The sequence below is a fragment of the Oncorhynchus clarkii genome, chromosome 17 (assembly GCF_045791955.1).
Source record: "Oncorhynchus clarkii lewisi isolate Uvic-CL-2024 chromosome 17, UVic_Ocla_1.0, whole genome shotgun sequence".
Taxonomy (NCBI): Eukaryota; Metazoa; Chordata; class Actinopteri; order Salmoniformes; family Salmonidae; genus Oncorhynchus; species Oncorhynchus clarkii.
The window spans coordinates 20,733,290-20,755,582 of record NC_092163.1 but is presented as its reverse complement, the minus strand read 5'-3'; the positions used below and the strand labels follow the sequence as shown (position 1 = coordinate 20,755,582).

At 43.5% G+C, this 22,293-nt stretch overlaps 1 protein-coding gene across 1 annotated transcript in view; it reads right to left on the bottom strand.

Annotated features, from left to right (window-relative positions):
- Nucleotides 1-3,463: 3,463 nt before the first annotated feature.
- The window catches only part of LOC139369635 (voltage-dependent calcium channel gamma-5 subunit-like), a 33,093-nt gene continuing 14,263 nt past the window's right edge, over nt 3,464-22,293 (bottom strand). The window contains exons 3-6 of the mRNA XM_071108899.1: nt 17,526-17,612; nt 7,530-7,670; nt 6,301-6,446; nt 3,464-5,813 (exon numbers count right to left, since the gene is read on the bottom strand). Coding sequence (XP_070965000.1) covers nt 5,541-5,813; nt 6,301-6,446; nt 7,530-7,670; nt 17,526-17,612 — 647 coding nt within the window. The 3' untranslated portion in view covers nt 3,464-5,540. The remainder of the gene's footprint in view (nt 5,814-6,300; nt 6,447-7,529; nt 7,671-17,525; nt 17,613-22,293) is intronic.

Here is a 22,293-nt window from a genome sequence, read left to right as displayed (position 1 = left end):
CTGTGTATATGTAGTTCTGTGTGATTATTTAGGTATTTAGTAAATAAATAATTAAACCAAATTTTGTATTGCTGATTCAACTTGTTAGCCAGGGTTCGTGAAGATATCCAAGAATTTACAACGTTCAGATGAGACTGAATATGGTGATGATTAATGATTGACTGCTATTGAGGTAAAAGATTACCAGGTCTTTAAGAGTTTATTCGGAAGATAACAGCTCTATAAACATTATTCCGTGGTGCCCCGACTTAGTTTAATCAGGTAATGTTAATTACAAATAAATTATTTTATAGAATAGCATGTCATATCACTTAATCCGGCATAGCAAAGACACAACATAACATACTAAATAAATAGAAATGTACTGTATGTTACCCCCTTTTTCTCCCCAATTTCGATCTTGTCTCATCGCTGCAACTCCCCAATGGGCTCGGGAGGCGAAGGTCGAGTGATGTGTCCTCTGAAACATGACTCACCAAGCTGCGCTTCTTAACACCCGCCCACTTAAACCTGGAAGCCAGCCGCACTGTGTCAGAGGAAACACCATTCACCTAACAACGAGGTCAGCCAGCATGTGCCCGGCCCACCACAAGGAGTCGCTAGAACGCAATGAGCCAAGGAAAGCCCCCGCGGCCAAACCCTCCCCTAACCCGGACGACGCTGGGTCAATTGTGCGCTGCCCTATGGGACTCCCGATCACGGCCGGTTGTGATACAGCCGAGGATCGAACCCGACAGTACATTTAAAACAAATAATCCAATTTAATTGATTTATTGCACCTATTACTGAAATGCTTGTTCCGGTTTAAATGGTTACAGTAGTTTTTTTTAATGAAGTCTCCTCTGGACAACATCCTCTCTGGATAGCTTTAAAAATAAAGTCAAAATATGTTTGATGTCTTCTGTGCCCATATGAATAACCCCTATGATGTAACTGGAATGATGAGATAGATGTTCTTCTTCTCTGTTTTTGTTTTATTATTTCACTGCCGTAATGTGTTCCATCTTGTCTAGCCATCTTGTCTCAAGAGGACCACAATGGAAATAAGTCCCAGACTTTATTGTGCGTTATCCTCGATGATTTTATTAATGTGCATGTATGGCTTTTAAGTTTTATGTGTGCTTGTTTTTTTTTAAATGGCCGAATTAATAAACTAAACTAACCCTGACAGTCATTCTGAATGCAGCTTGCGGGTGAATAAAAAGTCAAACTCTAGCTGGATTCCAATAGGAATTAAACATCACTTTGCAAGCCAGCATAATGTGACTTGCAGGCCTGATGTGGCCTGTAAACAAGGGGTTTCCTAACACCACTGTGTGAGGGTTAAACTAGATCATCAACATAATTTTAATGATAACATTCACCCAGGAACTCACTTGGAGAAAGTCAGAGGATTTTAAAAGGAAAGAGTTCAACAATCATGTCTCTGTCACAAACAAATACAGTCATGGGTGTTAACTTAATTAATTCAAAAATAAAATGCAACCTGAGAAATATGCAAATTAGGCTTTACACCATACAGTGTTAAAACACCCCCAAAAAGTATTTACTGTAACAGTACAAGTGTTAATTTCTTACACTGAGAAAGTGTAACAGCGTCAGCACTAAGCGAAGTGAGTCCAGTGGATTTGCTGTGTGCGTTAAGTTCACGGTCAGAATACACATCGAGGAATGTGCATGAAAAGGGAATTATGTTCCATTTAAGTACGCATCACTCGGGTCTGAATCAGCCCCCATTATGTGTTAAAAAGAGTGCATCTCAATACTCAAGGGTACATCTCAAAACTCATGAGGGGTGCATCTCAATACTCAAGGGTACATCTCAAAACTCATGAGGGGTGCATCTCAATACTCTTAAAATGGGGACAAAAGTGTAAAATGGGCACATCTCAATACCCTAAAAGAGGGATATCTCAATAGTCTAAAGGGAATTCTTCATCAATTACTATACTAGTAAAGAGCATTGGCCATGCAGTGTACAAAATATACGGCACTGTACTGTACTGCTAGACCAGCGGTTCCCTACCTTTTTTGGTTACTGAAGTTCTCTCTGCCCGGAATACCCCTGAAGTACCCCCTCATGTGTCTCACGAATCTTACCCCTACGGATAGGCCAAGTACCCCCACAGGAGTCCTAGTATCCCTGGAACCACTATACTACAGGGAGACCATGTGCAGCACATCACACAAATCAACAGATAATCCTTACACATGTCATTACTCTTTTTATATATTCCTCTATTATTTCTTTCTGCGTTGCTGGGAGGTAAGCATTTCACTGTTAGTATACACCTGTTGTTTACCAAGCATGTGACAAATAACATTTGATTTGAGATAATCTGTCTCTTGAGGTAGTGCAGTATAAAGTGGACACATTCATTTATTTTAAGAGGAGACAAGAAGTTCCACCTCAAATACAGCAGTTATTTATTTATTTTCAACAGAGATATAATACAGTAGATTGCACATCGAACAACATGAAAATTACTCTTTGTAAAAATAAAAAAAGTAAATTTCAACATCTCCAATGACTTCTTCTCTGACTTTTTCTTTCTTATTTCTTATTTTCTAAAATATTATGCGTATTACAACAAATGCAAAAGCTCACATTTTGAATATGCGATGCAAGAGGCAACGCAGCTATAACCACAGGCATAATAGATATACTGCATAAATGAATGGTTCTATGGCTTACCATGGCTACCAATGAGTAGAACATCCAGACGGTTATAACTTACACGTGTAATAGTCTATACAAAATTGATTTCAGTCTATGTACATGCTTATGATTAAATATATACAGTGTTAACACAAATAGATTGTAACGAGAAGACTGTTCTAATCTGAAGAAACAACTCAAATTGTGTTTGACAATGTGGAGATAGTTCATATTTGTTTGGCAGTTTTAACATTTGGATTTTTTTCTCAAAATATCTGACTTATCCTTCAAACTGAACAAAGCTATCAAGTGGAAACATGCCGTATGCATTTTATGAAGATCCAATGTGGAAATGTTGCCTGTTGAACAACCACAACACTATCGGATGTTTTCAGACTGAGCCACTCGCTTCTCCACTCCAACACCCTTCTCCCCCCCCCCCCCCCTCCCTTGCAATTTGCGCAGTGTGGGTAGAAACTTCTAGGCTGTCAATGAGACCACTTAACAAGAAAAAACATAATATTGTTAATAAATAACAATTACTAACATCAGTCGCAACATTGAACATCGACAATAGTTGTGTCCTCTAGATTGATAATTGACTTTAAAATATACAAAGATTGAACAAATAATGAGGTGGCATAAATACTATAACTTAAATATATGTATATGAGACAAGATGTATTTTCAAGTTAGTCACATTTAACACAGTAAGATTTTTTTCTAACAGGGTCTCTCAATCAATGTCAAATTCCTAATGGCACCCTATTCCCTACATAGCAAACTACTTTTGTCCAGGGCCATGGGGTGCCATTTGGGACACAACCAACAATCCAAAGACAAACTGCTTACATTTATTTTTATTTAATTTTGTATTTAACCTTTATTTATCTAGGTAAGCCAGTTAAGAACAAATTCTTATTTACAATGATGGCCTAGGAACAGTGGGTTAACTGCCTTGTTCAGGGGCAGAACGACAGATTTCTACCTTGTCAGCTCGGGGATTTGATCTAGCAACCTTTCGGTTACTGGCCCAACTCTCTAACCACTAGGCTACCTGACCCCCCTATGTAACTATGCAAATGCAATCTGATAGAAAACTTGTTTTAAATATACATTTTACATTTCCAGTGATTTACTCCATTGCCAAAAAGCTGATTATTTTACAGGTACACTACCGGCCAAACATTTTAGAACAGCTACTCATTCAAGGGTTTTTCTTAATTTTTTATATTTTCTACATTGTAGAATAATAGTGAAGACATCAAAACAATGAAATAACACATATGGAATCATGTAGTAACCAAAAGTGTTAAACAAAATATATTTTATATTTGAGATTCTTCAAAAAGACACCCTTTACCTTGATGACAGCTTTGCACACTCTTGGCATTCTCTCAATTATGTCAAGAACAGCTCAAATAAGCAAAGAGAAACAACAGTCCATTACTTTAAGACATGTCTACTACAGCATTCTGTAGCGATACGCCATCCCATCTGGTTTGGGCTTAGTGGGACTATCATTTGTTTTTCAACAGGACAATAACCCAACACACCTCCAGGCTGTGTAAGGACTATTTGAACAAGAAGGAGAGTGATGGAGTGCTGCATCAGATGACCTGGCCTCAACAATCCCCCGACCTCAATCAAATTGAGATGTTTGGGATGAGTCGGACTGCAGAGTGAAGGAAAAACAGCCAACAAGTGCTCAGCATATGTTGGATCTCCTTCAAGACGTTTGGAAAAGCATTCCAGGTGAAGCTGGTTGAGAGAATGCTAAGAGTGTGCAAAGCTGTCATCAGCAAAGGCTGGCTATTTGAAGAATCTCAACTATAAAATATTTTGGTTACTACATGATTACATACTGTATATGATATTTCATAGTTTTGATGTCTTCACTGTTATTCTACAATGTAGAAAATAGTAAAAACAAAATAAAAACCCTTTTGACCAGTAGTGTATATGTGCCTGGTGCACTATTAACAGCAAAATCAGGATTAGCTTATATCAACTTTGCATTCTTCATCAGCTACATTACATTCAAACTGGCTCTCCATATCTGATGGTCACAATGAACATCAAACCATGTTCTGGGGCTATACACACACTATTCTCTTTTCTCTCTCCTTTAGCTTCATCATCCCTTTACCCCCCCCCCCTTCCGCTGCATTATGTACATACTGTAATTCTGCAGGGACTCCATTTGGACTCCATGGATGTAGTAGTAGCTTCCTGGTTTCTTTCCATTCAAACATATACAAACATTATATCTGTCTTTATTAACAGTACAACAGTGCTGAGCGTGAGATGGACGATGAAAAAAAATAAATTAAATTGATAAATGACGTGTAATGAACATCCTGCTCTCTGACGGGATGATTAAACCCACAGTCAAAATAAATAGATAATAAAGAGAGAAACTTTTCACTTTCAATCTACCCACTTATAGTATATTATCTTACAAGTTATACAGTTGACAGAAGACCTACGTGGGTTACCGGGGAGACATCGGCTTCTATATTGACCAAGATGGAGAACGTACTGTACGGTGAAGGTGAACCAGGTCTGATTGAGAATCACTACTTCTACTGTACTTTGAGTAAAACCAGACATGGAAGGTCGGCTGTGGGGGTCGCCATCTCCCAAATGTGTCAAAATTCAGAAAACTGCACTACAAGAGGACTTCAAAAGAGGTCGTCACACACATGGAAAAAGATACGCCCCCCCTCTCTCACAAAACGTAGCCTAGGCGCCTCCCCACCAGCCCTCCCAATCGCCCTCCTCCAGACCGATCAACCTAGTCTACCACCTCAGCCAGACTCTCCCTTCCTGGGGATGTGTGTACAACCCACTGCCCAGGCTCCAGGGCTTCACGCAGGCCTCAGCATGGGGAGGAGGACATGCGGTCATACTCTGGACACTTGAGGAGCGCTGGGTAGTTGGAGTGGAGGGAGTGGTTCATCTGGAGCGAGGCTTCGCTGGAGATGCTGGAGGGGCTGCGGCCGTGCTGGTCCCAGGTGTCCGGGTGGAGGAACTGACCAGAGTAGTCGGAGCAGTTGCTGTGGCGCGGCCCGTATAAGCCCGGGTGGGGTCTGTACATCTCCTCGGCCGTGTAGCGCTTCATGAACAGGTAGACGGACATGACGCCGGCCGTCTGGAGATACATGACAGATGCAAGGGAGTAGGATAACTTACAGTATCCTCTTCAACAAATGATATCACAACTGCAGGGTTGTGCCTTGAGGAACAGTTAATTGCCCAATCAACCTAGATGTCCCCTTATCTGTATCAGACTTAAGAATATGGGTATCATTGTGCAAAATAGTTGTTCTACATAGACCCCTAGACCCTATGTCAGCATTTCCCAAACTCTGTCCTCGGGATGCCACGTTTGTTTTTTTCCTTAGCACTATACAGGTGATTCAAATAATCAACTAATCATCAAGCTTTGATTATTTGAATCAGATGTGTAGTGCTAGGGCAAAATGAACTAAAACGTGCAGTTTGGGAAATGCTGCCCTATGTACTACTCTACATTGACAGGTGTAAGCAAAATGCATAGGCTCTAGGGGTAGGTTAGGCTATGGGGGTGGATTTGGGATTGGGCCCACAATGTATTGAAGAAGCAAGGAGGAAGTTACCTCAGTGAGCAGGAAGGAGATGGCAGCGAAAGCGAAGGACCAGCCATACTGGTAACTGAAGTAGGCCTCGTTGGTCTTGGTCCTGTTCAACATCTCATCATTAATACTGGAGATGTACAACACCAGGCCCACCACCAGAGACAGACCTAGCAGAGAGAGAGGAGGGATGGAGAGAAAAAAATGGGGAGGGGAGCGCAAGAGAATGAGTGTGTTTAAGAGAGAGAGCAAGTGATAGGAAGAATACAGATTCTTCTGCATAAGCAGGATGTTGTAATTGTATGGTGATATATTTGCGTACTTGTACAGTATGTTAATGATATGCAACATTCCATTAGAAATAGAAATAGGTAGTATAGCTGTCATGGTGTGATCACTGATACAGGACCCCAATTTCCTGTTACTACGCAACAAGGGCTGCATTCTATGGTAATGCCAGTAGCAATTGTGCATGCAAATCACTACTAGATGAAAAACCAAAGAATGTGTCCTGGGGATTTAAAATTAAACCATATTGAGCCAGTTTCCTTGACACAGATTAAACCTAGTCCTGGACTAACACACATTGTCCGTGGAGATCTGTCACATCTGCTCCTGCTACGCCCACGTGTTCATCCGGTGTCTCCTTGATCTGCAGCCACTCCCCCAGTACACTCTCTCCCTCTCTGTGTGTGATTGTGTGGTTGGAGACAGGTGTGCTGGAGTCAGAGCAGATCCCCACCAGCTGCAACCCGTTCCAGAATCAAGACCTCTACAAATACTCAGTCCTGCCACTTCCACTCTGCCAGAACGTAATCTCTGCTCATTTTGCCGCTCTGACTCTGGCTCCTGTCCCACATCTCACCACCCTGCTACCCTGTTCTGAATTCACCACACCACCACTCCATTGGATTCCCCTCTGGACCCGTTTACCCTGTCCCAACCCAGCTCACTCCAACCTCAGCCTCCACATCTAGTTTCCTACAACTCATCCGAGCTTCCCCGGATCTGCACTCCATATCTCCCTGTGTTACACTAAATACCTTGGTTCATTTCATCCCCGTTTCTTCGTCTGAGTCTGCTCTTGGGTTCCCCTGTGCGGAGCGCCTAACAGAGATTCTCCATTTAAATAGTTTATTAGTCCAGGACTAGGTTCACTCTGTGTCCAGGAAACTGGCACTTAAACACAATAAATAATGTGAAGGATCTCTTGTTTCAACAAAATGCATTCACAGAAGTGATATGTCATTTACCTGAGAGGATGAAGAAGATTCCGGAGATGAAGGCCAGGATGGTGCGGTGGGGCCGGATATGTCCGATGTTGCTCAGGACAAAACCAATGAACAAGAAGAAGAGACTAACCAGGGGGAAGGGAGTGGCTGAACGGATCATCTCTGGAACAGGGAAAGGAGAAAGAATGGATGATACATTTAGTAAGTTTGTTCGTTTGTTCATGAGTTTGTTCATTCATTTATTCAGTCAATTGTGTCAATTCATCCAAGTCAATCTATTGTGATGAGTCTGTGTTCTGCGAAGAGTTTTTAAATATACGAGTCAATTAAATGTGTTATCTAACCACTGAGATAAAGCACAACATGATTTGATTGACTCAGTAAAATAACCCTAAAGCAGTGAATAGCATATAGCAAACACTAGATTTGTTTCCTGGTTAAATTAAATGAAGTGCTTTGAGAGACTAGTCAAGGACCATATCACCTCCACCCTACCTGACACCCTAGACCCACTCCAATTTGCTTACCGCCCAAATAGGTCCACAGACGATGCAATCTCAACCACACTGCACACTGCCCTAACCCATCTGGACAAGAGGAATACCTATGTGAGAATGCTGTTCATTGACTACAGCTCGGCATTCAACACCATAGTACCCTCCAAGCTCGTCATCAAGCTCGAGACCCTGGGTCTCGACCCCGCCCTGTGCAACTGGGTACTGGACTTCCTGACGGGCCGCCCCCAGGTGGTGAGGGTAGGCAACAACATCTCCTCCCCGCTGATCCTCAACACTGGGGCCCCACAAGGGTGCGTTCTGAGCCCTCTCCTGTACTCCCTGTTCACCCACGACTGCGTGGCCACGCACGCCTCCAACTCAATCATCAAGTTTGCGGACGACACAACAGTGGTAGGCTTGATTACCAACAACGACGAGACGGCCTACAGGGAGGAGGTGAGGGCCCTCGGAGTGTGGTGTCAGGAAAATAACCTCACACTCAACGTCAACAAAACTAAGGAGATGATTGTGGACTTCAGGAAACAGCAGAGGGAACACCCCCCTATCCACATCGATGGAACAGTAGTGGAGAGGGTAGCAAGTTTTAAGTTCCTCGGCATACACATCACAGACAAACTGAATTGGTCCACTCACACAGACAGCATTGTGAAGAAGGCGCAGCAGCGCCTCTTCAACCTCAGGAGGCTGAAGAAATTTGGCTTGTCACCAAAAGCACTCACAAACTTCTACAGATGCACAATCGAGAGCATCCTGGCGGGCTGTATCACCGCCTGGTACGGCAACTGCTCCGCCCTCAACCGTAAGGCTCTCCAGAGGGTAGTGAGGTCTGCACAACGCATCACCGGGGGCAAACTACCTGCCCTCCAGGACACCTACACCACCCGATGTCACAGGAAGGCCATAAAGATCATCAAGGACATCAACCACCCGAGCCACTGCCTGTTCACCCCGCTATCATCCAGAAGGCGAGGTCAGTACAGGTGCATCAAAGCTGGGACCGAGAGACTGAAAAACAGCTTCTATCTCAAGGCTATCAGACTGTTAAACAGCCACCACTAACATTGAGTGGCTGCTGCCAACACACTGACACTGACTCAACTCCAGCCACTTTAATAATGGGAATTGATGGGAAATGATGTAAATATATCACTAGCCACTTTAAACAATGCTACCTTATATAATGTTACTTACCCTACATTATTCATCTCATAGGCATACGTATATACTGTACTCTATATCATCGACTGTATCCTTATGTAATACATGTATCACTAGCCACTTTAACTATGCCACTTTGTTTACATACTCATCTCATATGTATATACTGTACTCGATACAATCTACTGTATCTGCCTATGCTGCTCTGTACCATCACTCATTCATATATCCTTATGTACATATTCTTTATCCCCTCACACTGTGTACAAGACAGTAGTTTTTGAATTGTTAGTTAGATTACTTGTTGGTTATTACTGCATTGTCGGAACTAGAAGCACAAGCATTTCGCTACACTCGCATTAACATCTGCTAACCATGTGTATGTGACAAATAAAATTTTATTTGATTTGATTTGATTTGAAATTGGTTTTGTAACTTTTTTTTCTCTCTTGAGGTCTCTGACAAACAAGGAGCAATATAGCTACCTCTGTTCCTGGTGTCATTCCATTTGCACACACCAAGGGGTGGTTCCACTGCCTGGGATGTCTCCACAGGCATCTCAATTTAAGGAGATGTTGCTGGGACCCCCACTGTGAGAATGGTTTCTCCCCGGATTCTCCATTAACCATACCGATATAACTGCAAGCCCCACTTCTGACTTGTGCTCTAATATCTGCTTCACTGATTTCTGTTCTCGTAAAAGCCTGGGATTCTGCACGTTAACACTAGAAGCTTATGACCTAAAATGGATCAATTAAAAGTGTGGGTTCACAGCTCCAATCCAGATGTGTTGGTCATTACTGAGACGTGGTTAAGAGAGTGTTTTGAATACTGATGTTTTCTGGTTATAGCCTTTTTCAGCGAGACAGATCTTCCAAAAGGTGGGGGAGTGGCAATCTTTACCAAGGATCACCTTCCGTGCTCGGTTGTCTCCACCAAGTCTGTCCACAAACAATTTGATTTGCTGGTTTTAAGTATTAAACTTTCAAATAGCTCTTTGTTGACTGTTGCTGGGTGCTATCCTGATAGGTATCACTCTGGTGTTTTCTGTAATGACCTTAGTGATCACTGTTTTACAGCCTGTGTTCGTAATGGCTGCTCAGTGAAACGACCTGTCCTGATTTTTCATAGACACTTGCTAAAATACTTTAATGAGCAAGCCTTCCTCCGTGAACTGGCCTCTGTAAAATGGTATAGATTCCGCTTGATCCCCTCCATCTAAATGTTTTGATATTTTCAGTGGTATTGTTAACAAACACGCCCCCATTAAGAAAATGAGAATTAAAAACATGTTCAGCCCCTGGTTCGACTGTGATCTTTTAGAGTTACTCCACCTCAAGAATTACATTTGGTGAAAGGCTCGGCATACGCATACTCAGGCTGACTGACTCTTGTTCAGGCAAATGAGAAATAAGTGCACTCAGGCTATCCGGAAGGCCAAAGTTAGTTTAAGGAGCAGTTCTCTCTCTGTGGGTCAGACCTCAAGAAGTTCTTTAATCACCACTTCATTAAGACTCAGCCATGCCTCCATCCAACATTTCCTCATCTCCCACCCCTTTAATGTGACTATCCACGATGCTTCTCCCTCTTTTTCCCCTGCCCCGCAACAAAGTTTCTCCCTGCAGGGAGTCACTGAGTCCGAGGTGCTAAAGGAGCCCCTGAAACTTGACCCCCAAAAAAGTCAGATGGTTTAGACCCCTTTTTTCTTTAAGGTTGCTGCCCCTATCATCGCCAAACCTCTCTCCCCCCTTTTTGGGGAGGTTCTCATTGCTTGGAAGGCAGCCACGGTCTGTCCTTTATTTAAAAGGAGATATCAAGCTGATCTTAACTGTTATAGGCCTATTTTTAATTTGCCCTGTTCTCAAAAGTGTTGGAAAAACTCATCAACACTCAAGTTATATCACCATTGCGCTTGATTCTAAGCAATGTTGTGCTGCTATTTTTATTTACTTGGCCAAATCTTTTGATACGGTAGACCATTCCATTCTTGTGGGCCGGCTAAGGAGTATTGGTGTCTCTGAGGGGTCTTTGGTCTGGTTTGCTAACTACCTCAGAGTGCAGTGTATAAAGTCAGAAAATCTGCTGTCTCAGCCACTGCCTGCCACCAAGGGAGTACTCCAAGGTCAATCCTAAGCCCCACGCTCTTCTCAATTTACATCAACAATATAGCTCAGGCAGTAGGAAGCTCTCTCATCCATTTATTTACAGATGATAGTCTTATACTCAGCTGGCCCCTCCCTGGATTGTGTGTTAAATGCTCTACAACAAAGCTTTCTTGGTGTCCAACAAGCTTTCCCTACCCTTAACCTTTTTCTGAACACCTCCAAAACAGGTCCAAATGTGGTTTGGTAAGAAGAATGCCCTTCTCCCCACAGGTGTGATTACTACCTCTGAGGGTTTAGAGCTTAAGGTAGTCACCTCATACAAGTACTTGGGAGTATGGCTAGACTGTACACTGCCCTTCTCTCAGCATATATCAACGCTGCAGGCTAAAGTAACACCCAGACTTGGTTTCCTCTATCGTAATCGCTCCACTTTCACTCCAGCTGCCAAACTAACCCTGATTCAAATGACCATCCTACCCATTCTAGATTAGAGACATAATTTATAGATCGGCAGGTAAGGGTGCACTCGAGCGGCTAGATATTCTTTACCATTCGTCCATCAGATTTGCCACCAATGCTCCTTATAGGACACATCACTGCACTCTATATTCTTCTGTAAACTGGTCATCTCCTTATACCCGTCGCAAGACCCACTGGTTGATGTTTATTTATAAAACCCTCTTAGGCCTCACTCCCCCCTATCTGAGATATCTACTGCAGCCCTCATCCTCCACATACAATACCCATTCTGCTTTCTGTTAACTTTCTGTTAACAGTCCCCAGAGCACACACATTCCTGGTTTGCTCGTCTTTTCAGTTCGCTGCAGCTAGCGACTGGAACAAGCTGCACAAAACACTCAAACTAGACAGTTTTATCTCAATCTCTTCATTCAAAGACTCAATCATGCCTAAGACACTCTTACTGACAGTTGTGGCTGCTTTGCATGATGTATTGTTGTCTCGACCTTCTTGCCCTTTGCGCTGTTGTCTGTGCCCAATAATGTTTGTACCATGTTTTGTGCTGCTACCATGTATCATGTTGTGTTGCTGCCTTGCTATGTTGTCGTCTTAGGTCTCTCTTCATGCAGTGTTGTCTCTTGTCGTGATGTGTGTTTTGTCCTATATTTATATTTTATTTATTTTTGTATTTTTAATTCCAGCCGCCGTCCCCGCAGGAGGCCTTTTGGTAGGTCATCATGGTAAATAAGAATTTGTTCTTAACTGACTTGCCAGGCTAAATAAACACATAAACAACTATGCTATGAAGCAGGAGCAGACCGTAGGTCAAATTTCATAGCCTGGGTAAAGAGGCAGGTCTATGCTACAGCTGTAATGAACACGATGGGAGACAGAGAGCTGATTTCAAGCACAGGGCGCAGCAGGTGTTTATTGTAAAGGACCACAGGAGGAGGCAGGTAGCTGGGTCCAGGGGCAGGCAGAAGGTCATACACAGGGGCTTGTAAATGGCAACAGTACAGTCAGGGAAAAGGCTAGTTGCATTGTCCAGGAGATCAGGCAGGGAATAGTCAAAAGGCGTTGTTAATGAGGCAAAACAAAACTATCATGCACAGGAGGATTAAATCATGGGGAAATTAGAGCTCCGAAGTGTGTCACAAATGACAATGATGGGGTGCAAAGACATCAAATGGAGAGGGTGAGCCACTGTACCTCACAGGCTTGAGATGGGACACATGGAAGGATGAGGAGATCCGGTAATGGCGGAGCAACTGGAGACTGTAGGTGACAGGATTGATGCGTTGTGTAATTTTGAAAGGACCAATGAACCGGGGACTGAACTTTTTGCAGGGGTTACGAAACTGAATGTCCTGGGTAGAGAGCCACACACGTTGCCCAGGTTGGAAGAGCGGAGTAGGTCGGCGAACCGTTTCTGGGAGAGGGAAGCTTGATGTAGGTGCCGATGTGCTGTCTCGCAAACCTGCTCACACTGTCGAAACCACTCATCGATGTCAGGCACAGTTCCGGGCTCTGTCTCCCATGGGAACACGTGGGTTGGTGTCCGAGGACAAACTGAAAAGGAGTGCGATGGAGTGAGGCATGCACCAGTGAGTTCTGTGCGTATTCGGCCCAGGCTAGATAGCGACTCCACTCGTGTAGTTGGTGGGTGCAGAGTTGGCGAAGGTACTTCCCTATTTTCTGATTCAGGTGTTCCGTCTGCCCGTTGGCTTGGGGATGGTATCCGGAGGATAGGTTGATGGAGACCCCCAGCCAGTCGCAGAAGGCTCGCCACACCCTGGAGACGAACTGGGATCCCATACAGACGAAACACCTGTTGGAACATGCACTCGGCCATTTCCATGGCATTAGGTAGATACGGAAGGGGGATGAGTCGGCCCACCTTGGAGAACTGGTCCACTACAACTAAAATAGTAGTGAAGCCCCAAGATTTTAGCAGATCAGTGAGGAAATTCATGGCGATGTGGGACCACGGTCTGTGTGGTGTAGGTAAATGATCGAGCTTACCGGTAGGTAGTTGGCGAGGGCTCTCTGCCCATGCACAGACGGGACAGGAAAGCACGTAATCTCTGACGTCTGCTGTTAGGGATGACCACCAGAACTTGCGTGTCAGTAGCTCCGTGGTCTGGGTGATCCTGGGATGGCCAGATCTCAGCGAGGTATGGTACCACTGCATTAGCTGGGGTCTGACGGACGCCGGAACGTAGGTCTTTCCTGCAGGGGTGTCGGGAGGTGCTGGGTCGTGGCGTAGGGCCTCTTGGATGGCTGATTGGATTTCCCACTGTATGGGTCCCACGACACAAGACGGAGACAGGATGGGCTCGGGAGCTGGGTTAGAGGAAATAGACGAGATAAGGAATCGGCCGTCACATTTTTCTTGCCAGACAGATAGGTGACGGTGAAGTTGAAGCGGGTGAAGAAGAGCGCCCAGTGAGCCTGTCTGGGGTTGAGCCTCTTAGCACTTCTTAAGTACTCCAAATTTCGGTGGTCGGTAAGGACAAGGAATTGGTGATGAGCTCTCTCTAAACAGTGGACCCACTCTTCGAAAGCCAGCTTAAATGGCGAGGAGTTCTCGGTTCCCGTCATCATAAACTCATCAAAAAAAGAAAACGCACCTTTCTCAGGACTTTCAAAGATAATTCGTAAAAATCCAAATAACTTCACAGATCTTCAATGTAAAAGGTTTGTTTCCCATTTTCCCATGCTTGTTCAATGAATACAATTGTGTCTGGTCTGTGGGTTTTTGCAAATTATTTAAATTGTGAGACAGAACCCCACAGGTCTTATTACTGCTTTCTGAGTTTTGTAAATCTTCATTCTCCCCTTCTTCACTTTAGGCCTTATGGGAATCTCTCACTGTATTTTACATATACTCAAACTGCATCTCCTCTGACAGTGCGTCTCCAGGGTCCTAGTGCCTGTCTGAGCATTACCCATCCTGTGTGTATCCATCTGCATTTGGCCTGAGGGACATCTCTCGCAAAATAAATTGCGCCTTGCATTTTCCATATCTCCCCCCGTATCCCTTGTTAGAGTGGAATGAGCCATGCCTCAGAGGCAAGTCAGGAATAGCATAAACATACATCTATATGGGGGGAGATGTGTGGATTCTGTGGATGTGTGTCAGTTAGGACCACTGTAGCACTACTCTACTTTACATCCATTCAGTCCATCCCAAGCCTGTGCCGTATGGATCTACATTTTCTCTTACACAGAGCATACGGTAGGGGTTGGCAACATTCAGCTAAAAATTGGTTTAATTGACCAAATATGTTCAAGTATTTCCACTAAAAAGACAAACTCAGCAAAAAAAGAAATGTCCCTTTCTCAGGACCCTGTCTTTCAAAGATAATTCGTAAAATCCACAGATTTTTTTATTTTTTATTTTTTTTAATTTTTTTATTTCACCTTTATTTAACCAGGTAGGCTAGTTGAGAACAAGTTCTCATTTGCAACTGCGACCTGGCCAAGATAAGGCATAGCAGTGTGAACAGACAACACAGAGTTACACATGGAGTAAACAATTAACAAGTCAATAACACAGTAGAAAAAAGGGGAGTCTATATATACATTGTGTGCAAAAGGCATGAGAAGGTAGGCAAATAATTACAATTATGCAGATTAACACTGGAGTGATAAATGATCAGATGGTTATGTACAGGTAGAGATATTAGTGTGCAAAAGAGCAGAAAAATAAATAAATAAAAACAGTATGGGGATGAGGTAGGTGAAAATGGGTGGGCTATTTACCAATAGACTATGTACAGCTGCAGCGATCAGCTGCAGCGATCGGTTAGATCTTCATTGTAAAGGGTTTAAACACTGTTTCCTATGCTTGTTCAATGAACCATTAACAATTAATGAACATGCACCTGTGGAACGGCCATTAAGACACTAACAGCTTACAGACGGTAGGCAATTAAGGTCACAGTTATGAAAACTTAGGACACTAAAGAGGACTTTCTACTGACTCTGAAAAACACCAAAGATGCCCAGGGTCCCTGCTCATCTGCGTGAACGTGCCTTAGGCATGCTGCAAGGAGGCATGAGGACTGCAGATGTGGCCAGGGCAATAAACTGCAATGTCCGTTCTGTGAGAAGCCTAAGACAGCGCTACAGGGAGACAGGACGGACAGGACTGGCAAAAAGTGCTCTTCACTGACGAGTCAATGTTGTCTCACCAGGGGTAATGGTTGGATTTGTGTTTATCGTCGAAGGAATGAGCGTTACACCGAGGCCTGTACGCTGGAGCGGGATCGATTTGGAGGTGGAGGGTCCGTCATGGTCTGAGGTGGTGTGTCTCAGCATCATCGGACTGAGCTTGTTGTCATTGCAGGCAATCTCAACGCTGTGTGTTACAGGGAAGACATCCTCCCTCATGTGGTACCCTTCCTGCAAGCTCATCCTGACATGACCCTCCAGCATGACAATGCCACCAGACATACTGCTCGTTCTGTGCGTGATTTCCTGCAAGAGATGAATGTCAGTGTTCTGCTATGGCCAGCGAACAGCCCGGATCTCAATCCCATTGAGCATGTCTGGGACCTGTTGGATTAGCTGGTGAGGGCTATTTCCCCCCAGAAATGTCCGGGAACTTGCAGGTGCCTTGGTGGAAGAGTGGGTAACATCTCACAGCAAGAACTGGCAAATCTGTTGCTGTCCATGAGGAGGAGATGCACTGCAGTACTTAATGCAACTGGTGGCCACACCAGATACTGACTGTTACTTTTCTGTGGAACTTGTTCAGTTTATGTCTCAGTTGTTGAATCTTATGTTCATACAAATATTTACACTTTTTTTTAACCTTTATTTAACTAGGCAAGTCAGTTAAGAACAAATTCTTATTTTCAATGACGGCCTAGGAACAGTGGGTTAACTGCCTGTTCAGGGGCAGAACGACAGATTTAAGTTTGCTGAAAATAAATGCAGTTGACAGTGAGAAGATGTTTCTTTTTTGCAGAGTTTACGTGATCGTGTCTCAATGTAATGAAGGTATGGAATTGTTATTTTCAAATTCAAAATCTCGTTTTGGGCTTGTGGTCAATTTGCACTATTATTATAATCAACCATCCGCTCAGACAAAAATTGTCCCGCGGCTGAATCTAGTTACCTACCCCTGGCATACACCATGCATACCATGAGTACCTTTGGTCTCTCTGGGGGAATGACATAAGTATATGACATACAGTATGTGCATCGCATCATTCTCCACAGAATTCACTATTTTTCATTATGGTAATTCAACATGCCTTTTGTTTGACATTATCAGAATGGACCCTGTGCGATTGACAATGAAGCACCTTCTTCCTCTCCTCAGGCATACCCCTCATCTATCACTGAACTTTATGTCAAAGTTATTTTTTATTTATTTTAACAACAGAAATATCTCGAGGCCTAAAGTGACAGCAGTCTGTCTGGCGGCCTAGGAGTTAGGCCAGGAGCTCTTCCTGACCATGTGATCTGATCTGGAAAAACTCTGGGCTCTGGTTATATGATCGTTAATGACTTGCCAGGTCATACAGCCAGGAAAAACTCTTGGCCCTACCTTTATGCCCTCCCACAACAGAACAGGTGTGTTTGTGCTCGGGACCAGAGTCCGTATTCCTAACGTATCCGCCTGTCCATGTTATCTTATACTGTACATGGTGATCTAAAAAGGTCAAACTGATCCTAAATCAGCACTCCTACTCTAAGACACTTGGTATGTCCCCGGAACAGAGGAAGATGACACTGAGTTGAGCGTATGACAAGTCTTCACTTACTCAGCACACTAACTGTAGACTCCGACGTCAGCTGCACGTTGGTGGGCATCACATACTCAATGGTGAAACAACGACCCTTCTCATCTCCTACAACACAAGCAAAGGAGAAGGCATTTATTAACCCTTTATTACACCTTTAACATGTGAATACAAAGCTCACACACTTGGGGCTCATCGCTAAAAAAGGGGGTAAGTAGAGTTAATCAATGGAATTGTGCAGGAATTAAATGGCATGAATGTAGATGAACAGACATAGGAGAGAACTGTTGCATAGAGTTGGGAATAGACATAACAGAGAACTGTTGCATAGAGTTGGGAATAGACATAACAGAGAACTGTTGCATAGAGTTGGGAATAGACATAACAGAGAACTGTTGTTGCATAGAGTTGGGAATAGACATAACAGAGAACTGTTGTTGCATAGAGTTGGGAATAGATATAACAGAACTGTTGCATAGAGTTGGGAATAGATATAGGAGAGAACTGTTGCATAGAGTTGGGAATAGATATAGGAGAGAACTGTTGCATAGAGTTGGGAATAGACATAACAGAGAACTGTTGCATAAAGTTGGGAATAGACATAACAGAGAACTGTTGCATAGAGTTGGGAATAGACATAACAGAGAACTGTTGCATAGAGTTGGGAATAGACATAACAGAGAACTGTTGTTGCATAGAGTTGGGAATAGATATAACAGAACTGTTGCATAGAGTTGGGAATAGACATAACAGAGAACTGTTGCATAAAGTTGGGAATAGACATAACAGAGAACTGTTGCATAGAGTTGGGAATAGACATAACAGAGAACTGTTGCATAGAGTTGGGAATAGACATAACAGAGAACTGTTGCATAGAGTTGGGAATAGACATAACAGAGAACTGTTGCATAGAGTTGGGAATAGACATAACAGAGAACTGTTGTATAGAGTTGTGTTAATGGATTTAAACAGACAGACACCAGGGTTGTTAGATCAGGAAAGAGGAAGATGTGTTTGTGCCAACACCCAGCCATGACATTTTATCACCCTGTCCTGTGACGAAAGAGTGTTTATTTTAATTTCACCCTACCCACAGGTGTGTGTGTGCATGTATGCATGCGTGGGTTTGAATCGCTCCCTCACGCTGCAGAATCTTAGCAGTAATTAACCCTCTTCAATAAGTGAGTCTTTGCTGTCAGTCTGGTATAATTCAATTACTAGAAGGCTAATGAAGAGCCATGGGATCCCTCGCTGCCTTATTAAGCCATAATGGCCTGTCCCAAATGGCACCCTATTCCCTAAATAGTGCACTACTTTTGACCAGGGCTCTGGTCAAAAGTAATGCACTATGTAGGGAAAAGGGGGGCATTTGGAACGCATGCCATATTGTGTCAACGATGACAAACACCATTAACAGTAACACTAGACAAGTCACAATTATATAGAGATGGCAGCAAATGGATTTATAATGATGTTGCACAACTATCGCTGTGGCGATGGACTGCAGTAAAATGTATTACATAATAAAAGGAATCAAATTAGACTGCAACTTTTAGACATACTACAGTATATATATGTTCATAAATACTATTCAGCTCTGCCCAGAAAAACAACATTAAAATTAAAGCACCCAGCATTGTACCTGGTTAGGCCAGGAGGAGGACTTGGTGAACAGGTGAACCGTGGTTGGATGGTTCGGTAGAATGAAAGAAAAGGACATGTATTTGTACTTGTGTACAGTACCCCTACATGTCCAAAGCAGGGCCCCAGTTTCTGGTCTGGAGTGTGAAGTAACAAGCTCTGCTGGTCGTCTACTTCGTAGCAACCTAGCGGTGCCGAAAGCCCTGGTTTGCCCAAGAAAGCCTACATAAATTCTAAATCGCCAGAACGCCCCCAACATTTTGAGAGAGGTTTTGGTCTCTAAAATTACTTTATTATGATCAAGTTCGAAACCAACGTGAATTATTTGAAAGTTTGCTACAAATCAATAGATTGAATTATACAGTGATCCATTCTGACAACTACATTTGTTGTCATACAGGACCATGTACTGAAACAGACCAATCACAGGTGGGTAGGCTACGAGGAAGTGCCATTCAGCAATATGGCGCCCTTCAAATTGTCCATACGGAATGCATGGATGACATTAGCGTTAGCACTATCTACTGGTTTTAATGTCTATGGTCCAAAGTCGATAGGTGGCTTTTTTCAGTTTGTTCTAACTCAATATAACAAATCCCCTTCATTTTTCTTACTCGTCATGAGGTGGTTTACTGGACTCATATTAGGCATACTCCTGGACTAAAAAGCATGTTCAATGGAAAATCTCCTCGAAAAGTGTCTTCCAGTCCAGGAAACTGGTCTTACGTGCATGTCGATCAACCAGTGACCCGTTTGCCATTTCTAAACTACTATAGCACCCTAGTCAGAACATCTTCTTCCCAGTCTCATGGACATGAGAGAAGTGAGCTTTTATACATCAGTGGATTGACCAGAGTCAATACAAGCACAAATCAAACAGACTGGAACCAACAGCTGCATTTAACACTACCACTCAAAGGAAGCTCCGCAGCATCAATACTGGGCATAACACAGCCCATTCACTCTTTATGTTGTAATGATGTATCATAACAGTACTGAGTCAGATAGGGACAGACACACAGGGCCTAACTAAACATAAGCCTAGAGTTTCTGGGTCAAACAGACATCTGGATGGGGCAGTTTAGCAACAAGGCCATTAAATCGCCGCTAAAACACAAATAATGGTTCCTTAGACCTGCATTGGAAGTTGGTCTTTTGGACCAAGGCAAAACATTTGTTATTTAATCACCACAGAAACATGTCATGTTGACAGTGTGTTGCTTGAGAACCTGTGGAGGTCAGGATAGACACAGAGGGCTAAAAAAGACATGTTACATGGAAGTACCTAGGAATGTGCTTTGTACCATCATGTCACTTTGTGATACTCCCTGGAAAGTATAATGCTGGTGAGGGGAGAAATTAGCCCGTCCTCCCCATTTCTACCTCCACCAGCCGTCACTGGTATAATGGCAATATAGAAACAAATCCTGTTTTTGTCCTGACTAATATTACTTGGCAAGTGCATGCATTTTAAATACAGTACACGTTAGCTCATTCGTTTCATTCTAATGCACTCGCTACATTTTATTTTGTCAGCCTCAGTATCCAGAGGCTACCTAAGGGAGAGACGACAGTTCATCAGAGAGGAAGTGAACACCTGGTTTACTGCTTGGAAACACTTTGAAAGATAGCGTCGCTCAGAGAGAAAAGGGGTGGCGTCTCAGTGCAGTGAGGGGGTGGGGCCGGAAGGGGTAGAGCTTCCCTGTGATAGGGCACAAGGTAACCATGCGGGGTGGAGAAAAGCCCGTGTTAGTTCCCCTTGAAACAAGGCTTTTCACAGTCAGAGTAGAAGGAGAAGGTGAACAGGGGTGTTGGGTTAGCTTGGCTAGTAGGGTCACTACTGCGTCTTCAGAAAGCGGGCCAGTTTATGGGCCTGGATAATAATGCAGGTGTGCTGGAATGACGAGCGGCATTGGCCAGCGCTGAGGAACACGTCAGCAATGGGACACAGAGGGTAGTGACAAAGGAAAAAGAGAATGGAGAAGAGCATGATTTTTTTTCACCGTCAGCGTCCTAGAGCGAGAGAGCAGCCAGGCTGAGTTGATAGGACATGGTAATAACCCAACATGGGGAGACAGGGTAACTCAAGGACAGGTCACTGGGACACAGCCGAGAGGAAGTGGAGAGAGAAGAGGATGAACATTTGACTCTCAAGAGTCTAGTGAACCAGCCTGAAGTGCCAGCCTGTTTCTCCTCCTCGCCAACTCCTGTCATCACTTACCAAAACAGAAACAGACTGGCACAGAGGCCAGCTAGAAGCTACCAGTCATCAGACGTAGAAACGTCAGATACTGAAGTAAACAATGGTCAGCGTCCCTGAATGGACACCTAAGGGGCAGACTCTACCTTGATCCTAGATTTGTGCCTAAGGGTAAGGGGCAACATCTAGGGTGGCAGGTAGCTTAGCGGTTAGAGCGTTGGGCCAGTAACCGAAAGCTGGTTCTAATACCCGAACCGACAAAGTAAAAATCTGACTATGTGTCCTTGAGCAAGGCACCTAACCCTAATTTGCTACAGGGGCGCCGTACTACTAAACTCAACTCTTAGGGAAAAAAAGGTGTTATCTAGAACCTTAAAGGGGTATATGGCAGTCCCCATAGAATAACCTTTCTATGGTTCCAGATATAATCCTTTTTGGTTCCAGGTAGAACCCTCTGTAGAAAAGGTACATACAGTGCCTTGCGAAAGTATTCGGCCCCCTTGAACTTTGCGACCTTTTGCCACATTTCAGGCTTCAAACAAAGATATAAAACTGTATTTTTTTGTGAAGAATCAACAACAAGTGGGACACAATCATGAAGTGGAACGACATTTATTGGATATTTCAAACTTTTTTAACAAATCAAAAACTGAAAAATTGGGCGTGCAAAATTATTCAGCCCCCTTAAGTTAATACTTTGTAGCGCCACCTTTTGCTGCGATTACAGCTGTAAGTCGCTTGGGGTATGTCTCTATCAGTTTTGCACATCGAGAGACTGACATTTTTTCCCATTCCTCCTTGCAAAACAGCTCGAGCTCAGTGAGGTTGGATGGAGAGCATTTGTGAACAGCAGTTTTCAGTTCTTTCCACAGATTCTCGACTGGATTCAGGTCTGGACTTTGACTTGGCCATTCTAACACCTGGATATGTTTATTTTTGAACCATTCC